This window comes from Urocitellus parryii, chromosome 14, assembly GCF_045843805.1.
Source record: "Urocitellus parryii isolate mUroPar1 chromosome 14, mUroPar1.hap1, whole genome shotgun sequence".
Lineage (NCBI taxonomy): Eukaryota > Metazoa > Chordata > Mammalia > Rodentia > Sciuridae > Urocitellus > Urocitellus parryii.
Window position 1 is genome coordinate 52309456 of NC_135544.1, and position 13449 is coordinate 52322904.

At 41.5% G+C, this 13449-nt stretch overlaps 1 protein-coding gene and 1 pseudogene across 1 annotated transcript in view; one reads left to right on the forward strand and one right to left on the reverse strand.

Annotated features, from left to right (window-relative positions):
* The first annotated feature begins 360 nt into the window (after window positions 1-360).
* LOC113188971 (small nucleolar RNA SNORA51) lies at window positions 361-480 on the forward strand (annotated as a pseudogene).
* Window positions 481-9017: 8537 nt separating this feature from the next.
* Window positions 9018-13449, reverse strand: part of Piwil2 (piwi like RNA-mediated gene silencing 2) — a 54753-nt gene continuing 50321 nt past the window's right edge. Inside the window, exons 20-22 of the mRNA XM_026397531.2 lie at window positions 10922-11175; window positions 9921-10028; window positions 9018-9174 (exon numbers count right to left, since the gene is read on the reverse strand). Of these exons, the coding sequence (XP_026253316.1) occupies window positions 9018-9174; window positions 9921-10028; window positions 10922-11175 (519 nt within the window). The remainder of the gene's footprint in view (window positions 9175-9920; window positions 10029-10921; window positions 11176-13449) is intronic.

Sequence of the window (13449 nt, forward strand, 5' to 3'; positions counted from 1 at the left end):
AATGAGAAAAAAAAAAATAAATTTATGCAGTTTGATCAATCTTGATCATTTGATATAGACCAATTATATTGTTATTCTATGTGCTTGTATGAATATGTAACTGCAAACTCCACCATTATGTACAACTATAAAGCACCAATTTAAAAATGTTTTAAAAAACAAAAACCTTGCTCGATTTTCCTTTGTCTACTTCTTAAAAATATTAACTTTTGCCCAGCATGGTGGTGCACTCCTGTAATTCCAGTGACTGAGAAGGCTGAGGCAGGAGAACTGCAAGTTCAAAGCCAAGCTCAACTTCTCAAAATTAAAAAAAAAAAAAAAAAAAAAAAAAAATGGGCTGAGGATGTGGCTCAGCGTAAAGTGCCTCTGCGTTCAAATGCAGGTACCAAGAAAGAAAAAAAGGTGCACCTTTCATTCTACCCCATATACACCTTAGCCAAGGTCCTGTGCCCCATCTGTATTGTGAATGGGGAAACATGGAGAAAGGAAAAGGGAGTTGCTACATCTTTCCTTTTTCCATTATTTACCTATTTCTTTTTTTTTTTTTTTTGAATTTTTTTAATATTTATTTTTTGGTGGACACAACATCTTTGTTTGTGGTGCTGAGGATTGAACCTGGGCCGCACGCATGCCAGGCGAGCGCGCTACCACCTGAGCCACATCCCCAGCCCCAATTTACCTATTTCTTATGTGGGCCGGTAGGCCAATCCAGCCAGCTAGATGGATCCAGGTTGGTTCCCTTGGCTAGGCTGCCAATGACGATAGTCAGACTTCTAAAGTGACTTGTCTGTTAACCCAAAGCCAGGACTGATGTTTTTGTGCTGAGTGTCCGGAGTGTCCCAGGAGTCTCTTCCGCTGTGGAATGGGCCTATTGAGATGGATATCAGACCTCGGAAATGCAAATTTCTTGAGAAAATAAACCACCCACTGAATTCCCATTGTTCTATTCCACTAGACATTAGGATTATTTCCTTATGGCTAAACCAGCTGCCACCTGGGTCAGGCAGACCCAGAGGAAGGATCTTCTAGCAGAACTGTGCCCAATTAGTATCCATGCTCCTGTTCTAGCTCAGTGAGTGGTTGATACCCCAGTTGATACCAGGCTCTGAATTGGTGAAGGGAAGGGAGACAACATCCCACCCTATGCAATTCTTGGGGAGACACACCCATGAAGACAGTGCTGAGGAAAGGAAAGCAGGTGGCAAGAAGGACCTGGTGCTCCACGGCAGGGTGCTTGCTCTTCAGTGCTGAGTAGAGATGGAGTAAAACAGCAAGCACTGAAGCCAGGCCAGATTCTTCCTGTCACTCTGAAAGAGACTATAGCTGGGCCCTGGGTTTTTCTAAAATTCAATTATCCTCACCCTGTAATTACTGCGTCAGTGGGCAAGGGGGAGAGCTGCTGTGATACTCCTCTCCTGTATTTTCCAAGTAATTTCAAGGTAATGATATCTCTTGCAAAATTTCTCCTAAGCCCCTTCATCTCTGTAATAACCCTTTATATTTATCTTTCTTGGTTGGACTCAGTGTTTTTCAGACATTATGTCATACTTATGGGACTCTAATCTGAAGTGTAGTGGGCTGTCACAAAAGGTCAGTCCCCATCAGGCCCTTTCCCTTAAGCATTAATGAGAAGCCCACCCAGAGATAAAGCAAAACAAAATGCTTCAAACATATAGTTCTAAATAACAGGAAGCCCCAAAATACACATCCCAAAGAAGTGTTAATCCCTTCTTAAGGCAAGAGCAGTCCCCATGGTATCTCCAGCTAAGGTGTCAGTACTGTGTAAGACATCTGTCAAGGAAACTGCTCAAAGTGCATAGTGGGGAGGGGAGGAAGGAAAAGACACCCCACCACCCAGCCTATCACAGCTTCTCACTTGTTTGCAATCAGAGTGAAGGTGGAGCTGCCAAAGTCCAATGGGCAACCAAAGCTGATAAGCTATCAGTAGTCCAGGAGGGAAAGAAAATTATTAACCTGCTCAAAACCAAAAGGTCCTAAGTCTCTGTATCCACCCCCACACAAAATTCTTTCCGTACATCCTCACTAAACCTTATCTTGTCACTGATGGAACTGATCTTCATATCGAGTGCCAGTTTGGGGCCCAAATTCTCTCTGTGTCCACTGAATATATATACCCTTTCCCCCCTCATTACTCCCATTCCCAATTGTCAAAATTCTAACTCAAAGTAACCTTCCCTTAGCAAGATTCTTGATTGTTCCTAAATGTATTTGATCCATTCTTTCAAACTCTTTTGATGGTAACCCACATTAAAGCATAAAAAGAAACACCAGAACTCCAATACAAATAATATAGCAAGCAAAATTTTCACCAAATGGGGGCTGGGGTTGTAGCTTAGTTGTAGTATTTGCCTAGCATGCTCAAAACCCTCAATTTGATCCGCAGCACTACAAAAAAATATATTTTTCACAAAATGAAATGCTCTTAATATATGCAACACATTGATAAAAAGTAGTGACAAACCCCCATTAATTATGACCTACAGAATTAATATGGTTTATGATACTTAAACTTTTCCCTTCAAAGTATCTAATTGCAACATCTAACTTTGTTAATCTCCCTTGATTACAAGAGATCTTGATGTACAGCTGTGTTCCCTAACATAATATCTCCTACATAACAGATTCTCAATCAATATTTGTTGGATGAATGAACAGGCCAGCTCACTAAAAGTTTAATATTGGGCAATATTTAAGGGAACTGGGCACAAGAAAATGACATTTTCATTGCTGCTGTTTCCCATCTACAAAAGGCCACACCTACCTGCCAAAGGTATGAAGACAGATTTCCCGTTGATGAGGGGAGGAGGGGAAGGGAAGGGAAAGGCCTTGGGAAAGAAGCCAGAGAATGATGACCCTATTTGTGTTAAGGGTGGAGCTGAGAACTCAGGAAGTTTTAGCCTCCTGGGTGGTCTGCATTGACAAGGCAGGCAACTTGATGAGCAGGGGGTCCAGAATGCCTCTTGCATGCCTGCAGGGGGTCCAGGATGCCTCTTACAGGCCCCCAGCGCTAGCTCAAGGCCAAGGCTTTGACCAAAAGGCCATAACTTTTCTACAGCCTGTCAGGAGATGGATGACCAGGTTTCTTTGGTACTTCCTTGAAAATGATTTTCTGTTTTGGCATGGAACAAACTCAGGGAGGACCAGAGGGAATGTAAAGGTCCTCTTCAACCCATGATCAGGTCTGGAGACCCATTGCCCTACACTATCAGCCAAAGGGTAAGAACAGAATGTGGCTAGATGCCTCAGTTGTGAATCATCTATATTACTATTATGGATTTTCAGACCAAAAAAAAAAAAAGAACTGGGGAAAGTAATTGTTGACTTGTTAGCAAGTAATCTATAGGAATGTGTCAGTTTGCCCAGTGTGGTGGTACAGGCCTATAATCCCCGTGGCCTGGGAGGCTGAGGCCAAAAGATTGCAAGTTCAAGGCCAGCCTCATCAATTTAGCAAGACTCTAAGCAATTTAGGGAGACCCTGTCTCAAAATAAACAATAAAAAGGGCTGGAATATGGCTTACTTATAGTTAAGCGCCCCTGGGTTCAATCCTCAGTACGAAAAAAAAAAAGGCATGTGTTAATTTTATCTAATTTTCTAGCATACAATTTTCATGGTATTCTCTAATCACCACCCCTCACCAAGTTTTAGTAATTTGAGTCTTCTTTTATTCTTGACCTGTCTAAAGGTCTGCTCACTTTGTTCATCTTTTCAAAGAACCAAGTTATGGGTGTGTTGATTTTTCATTTTTCTCTAATTTTTCAATAATGAAACATTATTATTAGAACTGTTCTTCTTTATCCTCAACTGAGTTTCTTCAGTTAGATGATTCATATCTGACCTTAATTCTAGAAAATTCTCAGACTTTATATTTTGCTCCTTGTCTGTCACCTATTCTATTTTAATCTGCAGGAGCTTTTTAAGACAAATGTTGGACCCTCTCTCCCTTCCCTCCTAAATTTTCTCTCCCAGGAAGCCCTCCCTCCAGCAATAGAGTCAACTACTTTGGTTCTGCAGGGCTCTGGAGCTCTCACCAGCCTAGATCAACCTTATCTTAACTTTTCAGCCTGTGGTCCTTTAGCAAGCTGGCAATACAACTTCAGACTACACACATGCATGATTGGCAGGAATTTTTTATACCCTTCTAGGTTATACCCTCTTCATCCAGCAGACTTAGCTCCAACAATCCTGCACTTCCCAGGGTCTGAGGCCACATCTCCTAGCCTTCCCTAGAATCAAGTGCTCCTGCCCTTTTGTCCATTATCCTGGGAGCTGTGTTGGTATCAACTATTACCTCTCTGACTTTCCTTTCTTGTACCTAGATATGATCTTTCCTTCCTCCTTCCCCTCTTCTCCACTTCTTTCCTTTCTTTGTTCCATTTTCTCCAAGTTCAGTTATGTACGAAAAAATATATTTTCTACATTGGCCAAGGAGGATGTAATGCACACTTTAGTCCCAGCTACTTTGGAGGTTGGGGCAGAAGGACCACTTGAGCCCAGGAGTTCAAGGCCAGCTTGGACAAGATAGTGAGATCTTGTCTCAAAAACAAAAAAATCTGGTATAGTGATGCATGTAATCATGCCTGTAATCTCAGCAGCTCAGGAGGCTGAGGTAGGAGGATCATGGGTTCAAAGCCAGCCTCAGCAACAGTGAGGCACTAAGCAACTTAGTGAGACCCTGTCTCTAAATAAAATAGAAAACAGGGCTGGGGATATGTCTCAGTGGTTGAGTGCCCCTGATTTCAATCCCCAGTACCAAATAAATAAATAAATAAACAACAAAAAGCACAAAGGCTATAATAGAAATGCCCTGGGTTTAATCACCCAGTACAAAAAACAAAACCCCCCCAAAACAAAACTATTTGGGTCAACTTTTCTTTGTCAGAAATGTCAGGTTAGTGCAGGGTGTGGTGGCACACACCTGTCATCCCACCAATTTGGGAGGCTGAAACAGAAGGATCTCAAGTTTAAGGCCAGCCTCAGCAACTTAGTGAGGCCCAAAGCAATTTAGTGAGACAGTGTCTCAAAATAAAAAATAAAAAGTGCGGAGGCAGGGTGTGACTCAGTGGTTAAGCACCCCTGGATTCAATTCAGGTTACCATATTGCCAGAAGTCTACTATTATTCCTTATTTAAAACAAAAACAAAAACAAACCTCATTTTTAGAACAGTTTTAATATCAAAGAAGAAATGAGCAGAATGTATAGAAATTTCCCATATATCCCCAGCCCTCCCATATACACAGCTTCCCACACCATCAACGTCCACCACCAGAGTGGTACATTTGTTACAGCCAATGAGCCTCACTGACATATCACTTTTATTCAAAGTCCATCGTTTACATCAGGGTACACTTTTAGTGTTGGGCATTCCCTGGGTTTTAACAAATTCATGACACGTGTCTATTACTACAGTGTCACAGTGAATAGTTTGACTGTGCTAAGTAAACCCTCTGTGCTCTACCTAGTCATTCCCTGCCTCCCCACCTCTGGTCCTTTTATAGCCTCCACTAAAACTTCTGCCTTTTCCAGAATGCCATATGTTGGAATCACACACTATATAGCCTTTTCAGATTGACTTCATGAGCAATAAGCATTTAAGTTCTTCCATGTCTTTTTATGACTTCATGGCTTTTTTAATACTGAATAATATTTTACCAATTGGATACCTGAGTTTGTTTATGCATTTAACAATTAAGAACATTTTCTTTTCTTTTGTTTTCTTCTTTTTTGCAATACAAGGAATTGAACCCAAGGCCTCACACATGTTAGGCAAGTGCTCTACCTCTGAGCTATATCCCCAGCCTTTTTCATTTTTTGACAGGTTCTCATAAAGTTGCCCAAGCTGACCTTGAACTTATGATCCTCCTGCCTCAGCCTCCAAAGTAGCTGGGATTACAGGTGTGTGCCACCACACTCTGCTACTGAGTATATTTTGTTGCTTCCAAGTTTTAAAATTATGAATAAAATTGTTATAGACACCTGTGTGCAAATTTTTGTGTGGATGTTAAGTTTTCACTTTCTTTGGGTAAATGCCAAGATGTGTGACTGGTGGGTTGTATGGTAAGATTATGTTAAATTAGGCTTTTTAATTTTTTTGTTTGGGGGGAGCTAGGGATTGAACCCAGTGCCTCCCCAATGCCAACCTTGTGCTTTACCATTAAGCTACACTTCCAGTCCCTCATTATGATGTTCTTAAGAGTTTTTTGTATATTTTGGAACTCTTTACCAGATATGAATTTTGCAAGTATTTTCTCCAAGTCTATGGCTTGTCTTCTCATTCTCTTGATTTTCCTCATATTTTGGAAAAGTTACTAAGAAACTCAGATGAAGCCAGGAATAAAACCAGAAGGAGAAAATGGGATCTTCTTCAATAATCCCAAATCTTTGAGAATTTAATTTCAGGTCCTAAACTTAGAGATTTTCAATATAAAGAGCTAGACATTTCTAAAATTCTTTCCTTTTCCACATCAATCAATGAAATGCTGCCCCCGTGAAAAGGGCCCTATTGCACACTGTGTAGAATGAGCCCAGGAAGCACTACATCATGAAGAGTGGAGTTCCTAAATAGAAAACTGCAGTGCTCTAAAAGGAGCCTCAATGAAAGGAGCAGCCATGACACTTTGGGAAGGTGTTTTAGGAACCAGAAGCACACTGCAAAGTGTACATAAAGAAGGGCAAGCGTTTAATAACAAAAGGGAGGCCACCCTGAAGCGCACTCTCCAGGTCTAAGGAGATCTGAAAACAAGACAACACAAACACAACAAAATATGGGTAAGAGGTGTAAGGTTTTGGTTTTGTTTTTGGTTTTCTTTCCATTGCTGCGAATGGAACCTCAGAGTCTGTCAGGAAAGTGCTCTACCACTGAGGTACACCCGCTACCTGACACACACAAAATATAAATGCTACATTTGTCCCAGAAGTGAGACAGCTCCAATAAGTCTTCTAATAACTCTACTCAGCTCAGGGTGCAATCATCTGGCTACTGACACTGCACCTTGCATGTACAGTAATAAATGAATAATTCTAAGTGTTACAGCTGTCTGCAGAAAAAGAACTGTATCCATATAATAAATAAATGATACTATTTCAAACATGACTGCCCATTTATACAAATTTACTTTTATTTCCCACCCAGGATCCAATCACTTGGCATTAAAACTGAAAAACAACACAAGAACACCAGAAATAAAAAGTGAAGAAATTTCTATATTATATTCAAGCATTTATCTCTTCTGATTATCTAAGAGAAAAAGAGCACGGAAATCCAACTTTAAAAGGGAAATTCAAAATGCTTCTAAAGACTATCAGAAGCTGATCTCTCCAACCAGAGACCAGTGGTTCCATCTGTGGCTTTTAGATTCCCAGCCTTAGCCTCACCCTCTGTAGCCAACTCCAAATAAATCTCTATCAACACACATCCCTTCCCAACCTCTGTGGGCACTGCCACAAATTAAAAGCTCTCTTGGCTTCTTCTTTTAAGGAATTTAAGCTGAATTTCCTCTTCCCATGCACTGTTGTATAAAATAGGTATTTCTGCTCTGTTCTCTCCCTTCTATCACACACACACACACACACACACAAATAAATAAATAAATATCAATTTGAAAAGGTTAAATAAAACTGGCTTTTAAAACCCAGCAAAGCAAGGTATGATAAAAATAAGTCTGAAGAGATCCAAAGATTTTAAAATGGGGAGGGGAGAAATGGAGGAAGACACAGAAAACAAGAACCATTGCTTCCCTGAAACACTCAGGCATAGTGATAACTTCCTAAACTGTAATGTGTGGACTTTGGTAGAAGCGTCCCGTTTTCCAAAGCTGACTTCTGGAAATCTTAACCGGGATTCCGAAAAATCCCCAGCTAAGTGAGCCCATAGCCGGAAGAGGTTCTTGTGCAAGAGAAATGAGCGCTCCATTTACAAACAGAGCTCCGAAAGGAAGGCCAAGCACTGGGAGAAAGGCCAATGAAAAACTCACACCCCATCCTGAACTTTCCTAGCTGCTGAATTCTTTCCATGTGTTCTGATTGTTACTTAAAAGACTGAAACTTACTGAAGATCAGTCACAAAGATAGAGCAAAGTGTGTGTTCAAGGGGAGCAAGAAAGCAACATGCTGTAAAGCAACTGAAAGGCATAGAAAAAACTAAGTTGAGGGATAGCTGCAAGTCACCTTAAATCCGATTCCAGTGACAGGTATCATAAACTCAATCCCCAGGGGAGATGAACACACAGGGCCTGATTATGCCACAGGAGCGGGTCACCTGCTTTCACACCTGTGGGCAACAATAATCTCTCTTTGAAAAACTCTGCTTCACACCCTTTTACTTAATCTTTCTCAGTTGCTCCCAAAAAGTAACTCCCTACTTAAGAAATCTGCAATGACTTCATTCATTTTCTCACCTCTGGTGCCAGAAATGGGAGCCTCTTTGTAACCACAGCTTCCAGGTACAAATGCTGTTTCTGCATATTTCTACAGCTATGTTGGCTTGGGAGACTCTTTATTATGGAAGCACTGGGGATTAAACCTGGGACCACACATGCTAAGCACATACTGAGTTACACTGAGCTACACACCTAGCCCTATTTATTTTGAGACAGTGTCTCCTTAAATTACTTAGGGCCTCACTAAGTTGCTGAGGCTAGCCTCCAACTTATGATCCTCTTGCCTCAGCCTCCCAAGTTGCTGGCATTACAGGTATGTGCCACTGTGCTTGACTCCTTGGGAGGCTGTTAATGGCTCCCCTACATCTACTGACTCTGCCTGCCTCTGCACAGTACTTCCATCATTTGCTCTACAAAGACAGGAAGGCAATCTCCACCTGGTACTTGGAAACTTGCTTCTTGATATCAGGATAAAAGAAAAACGGAAAACCTATTCTACAAGATTGGAGAAAGAGAAAACACCAACACAAAATTCCACTTCTGTCTCTGCTCCTTCTGCGAGAGTCATGACTGAGCTGTGAAGTCTTATTTCTCCTATCAGCCTATGCTCAGGCTGTGGTCACAGGAAAAACAGGTTCTCACACAGCTGGATGGCGGGTTCATGGTGCAGAATCTGTCCTGAGAGGAAAGCCAGCTTGTGGGCATACTTGCAAGGAGCTGGAACTCTAATGGTACCAGGCCAATTCCAGTACATGTGGCACAGTTTGAAAGTCAACCTGGAGGCCAAAAAGAAAATGTGATCTTTATCACTCTCTGCTTCCAATTCAGGGTGTGATCACACACTCACGGGGATATGACACACAGCGCCCTTGCCAGCAAACTGGGGAACCCAGGAATACACAAAGCAGCACTTGGGATCATTATTCTTCTATGTAATTGTTTCTACTTCGATCATTTGTAAGTCAGAGGATGGGTGAATCCCCTCGTTTTCTTATTTTTATACTAAAACAAGAAAGACAACAGGAAGAAAATGCCTTTCTTTGCCTACAAGAAAAGTCTGCAGTAGGATAAGGACCTCAGCGGCATGTTGAGACGATATGAACTCAAGGACACTGGGTGTCACATCTGGTGGTGTCATAACCATGTGCAGCATTTCTTAAAACACAAATGCCGGCCAGGCACGGTGGTGTGCACCTACAGTCCCAGCTACTTGGAAAGCTGAGGCAGAAAGATTACTAGAGTCCAGGAGGTCAAGACCAGCCTAAGCCACACAGCAAGACATTGTCTCTTGAATAAATAAGAGTACTTTAGAACGTTCAGGGGCACTGGCTGACATCAGTTTTATTTATGTATTTATTTATTTTAAGATCTTCAAGTAATTTTGTAAAATCGGGATTACCAGTTACTTCTCAAAAGAATACCACTGTGGTCAAATTCAAGGGGTAGGTATACCTGGGGGCAGGCAGTGACCCCACCTAGCTAGCTGGTCAGAAGTTAGGGTGAGAAAGGAGTAAGTTATCACCTCTGCATATGATCAGGGCTCAGGTTCGCAGTGTTGAGAACACAGACATAATGCGTAGGAATGCCACAGCCCTGTCGTACATGGTGGGCCAGGAGGTAGAAATCCACCCTAGGAAGGAAAAAGCACCAATGAAGGACATGGTCAGATTTGGCTGGAGGAGCTGGAGAGGATCTTGGAAATCACTCTAGCTCCTCCATGTAGGCTTAGAAAGGAAAATGACTGGATCCAGGACACACAAGAATCAGATTAGTATTAGAATTTAGGTCTCCTGACTCATTGGGCTACTGCAGTGGTGGGAGACGCTCCCTTACCTGTGCGTGGAAGGGTTAGCCGTCTGGGTCTTAAGACAAGACTGCATAGGCAGAATTCTGTATTTAACGGTAAAAGCTTTGTTGGTTTTCAATGTTGTTAAAACTTTTCTTCTTTTAATTTCTTTTTTCCTCCTGACACTGGAAATTGAACCCAGGGGCATTCTACCACCAGGCTTCATCCCCAGACCTTTTTATTTTTTATTTTGAGACAAGAACTCACTAAATTTTTAAGCCTACAACTTGCAATCCTACTGCATTAGCCTCCCTAGTTGCTGGAATTAGAGGCCTGTGCCACCATGTCTAGCTTAAAGCTTTATTTTTTTCAATAGTAGAATCTGGTTGAACATGGTGATGCACATATGTAATCACAGCAACTCAGGAGGCTGAGGCAGGAGTATGCAAGTTCAAGGCCAGCCTCAGCAATTTAGTGAGCAACTTTAGTGAGATCCTGTCTCAAAAAATAAGGAGGGCTGGTGATGCAGCTCAGTGGTAAAGCGCCTCGGGTTCAATCCTCAGCACCAAAATTAAAAAAAAAAAAAAAATTTACAAAGGAAAAAAGAAAGAAAGAAAGAAAAAGAGAACCTGTGGATTCCATTCCAATCTCTCTGGCATCCTCCACATCCCAATACCCAGGAAACAGGTAACTTCTCCAACCTATCCTCCAATACTGTCTTTTTTTTGCCCACTTACCACTCACAACTTGTTATTGTATGATCTACCACAGTTCCAGGGGAGGGTGTCACAAAGTGCTCAGTAGCAGCCAGGTACAGATTGGTACTGATTTTCTTCTGAACTACAAACACCACCATCTTGGGCTGGTAATTCTCAAAAGCCTCAAAACACTTCTGCAGCTGAGGAATCTCATAGTTGGCAACTGTCTTCAGCTGACCATCAGACACTCCATCACGGTACACCACAATCTTCTCTGGTAGACAGTGGTTCACCTGAAATGACACCCAAATGAGGTAACTCGTGGGGCCCTGGGGCAAAGGACCACAGTGAGAGAGACTTATTAAAATCCCAACCTGGGGACCTGGCAGTGGATTCCTTTGGCAGCTGGCTCCAAAGTTACCATGTCTGACAGGCATGGAAAAAAGCTTCTAATCATTTCTAGACTTTCTCAGGGTAGTAAAACAGACCTGGAACAGCATGGGTATTACAAAATATGAAAGCCAAATAGGCAAGTTATGAGTCACATGTACACAGCTTATCTTCAAACAGACGGAACAAAGTTAAAGGGAACGGTAGGGGGCTGGGGATATGGCTCAAGTGGTAGTGCTAGCGCGCTCTCCCGGCATGCATGCGGCCCGGGTTCAATCCTCAGCACCACATACAAACAAAGATGTTGTATCTTCCGATAACTAAAAAATAAATAGTAAAAAAATTCTCTCTCTCTCTCTTAAAAAAAAAGGAAAACACATATAATAGCAAAAACAAGTTCAGAAATAATTAGATGTTCAATAAACTTTAAAAAAAAAGGGAACGGTAGGAAAATTATGGGCTGAATCAGTCTTCCTTCTACTTGGATTTATCGCTAATAACTGTGTAGGCAAAGAACATGGTGAAGTGCTAGAAAAGTTGTAACAAAGGAACACACAAGCCACAGATCCACCATCCTCAGATTCCGACATACTGGCAACATCCAAAGTTGTGGAGAAATGAAAGGTTCTTTATCTAAATATTATCCTACAATCTGCATAATGTGAAATGTTTTTATTATAACTAAATAAATTATCTACTGTCTTGAATAAGTTTGAAGAATAATTGCTTTCCCATTTGGGGAACATAATCATGTTCTAGTTGTGTTCAATTTCAATAGTTCAGGGTTTGTGGCTCAATGGTAGAGCGCTCACCTAGAATGTGCAAGGCCCTGGGTTCGATACTCAGCACCACATAAAAAATAAAATAAAGGTATTGTGTCCAACTACAACTAAAAAATAAATATTAAAAAAAAAGCTTAGTTCAATTGTAAGAAGTCCCCTTAAGAGTGCTTTGGTTTAATTCAGGTTTTTGTGTTTTGTCGCTGTTGTTTGGTACTGAGGAATGAACACAGGGATGCTTTACCACAGAACTACAGCTCTTATCCTTTAGTTTTTTTTTTTTTTAAGAGAGAGAGAGAGAGAGAGAGAAAGAGAATTTTATTTTTAATATTTATTTTTTAGTTCTCAGCAGACACAACATCTTTGTTGGTATGTGGTGCTGAGGATCGAACCCGGGCCGCACGCACTCCAGGCGAGCGCACTACCAGTTGAGCCACATCCCCAGCCCTTATCCTTTAGTTTTTGAGACAGGTTCTTACCAAGTTGCTGAGGCTAGCCTTAAACTTGGGATTCTCCTGCCTCAATCTCCCAAGTAGCTGGGATTACAGGGGTATGCTAACCACACCTGGCCTTGGTTTAATTCAGTTTTGATTCTGGTTGAGTGAGTTCATACTAATTTTTTTTGTTGTTGTTCACAATTCCCTTCAAAAAACTAAATTATGAATTAAGTTTAAATATTAATTACTTATGCATGCACTATTATTTATAGGTTATCCTACATGAAAATTTTATTTCAAAGAACCTTTCCTAAAAATAATCACCTATAATCTTTTTTTAAGCTCAGAGGTTGAAATATTTTATAAATGCCCCTTTTTCTGAGAAACCTCAAGTACTCCAAAATTTACAAACATGTAATCCATCTTCACAATCACTGGAATTACTGCCTCAGTTTGTGGTACTTATTTCTTCTTTTGGTAACAGAACTTCAGTTCCCGCCTGACCTCAGCACTGCCAGACAATTTTTCATTGTGGGGGCCGAGCTGTGCTCGGGGTTCAGCAGCATGCTGGGTCTCTGTCCACTAGATGCCAACAGCATTCTCTCCTAGTTATGACCAAAAGTGTCTCTAGGCTGCCCGCCGAGAGGACAAAACCACCCCCAGTTGACAGCCACCACATAAACCACAGGACATGCAGAGGGCTCAAGCCTCGCCAACAGAAATTCCTCCCTTGTGCTCAGTCTTGAGCAGATTGAAGAGAATGAAGAAAACCTGGAGTTTGTTCCCTCAGGGGCACCTTCTCGTCAGGCCCCTGCTTCAGAAGCCCAGCTCTAGTCCATTTTCCAATTTGGGGCACAACCATATCAATCTCACCAACTCCCCTGATAAGCTGTATTAAGAGGTGACTCAGAAACTTATTTGGAAGAAACTTCATTTTACAGATAAGCAAACAGGACACTGG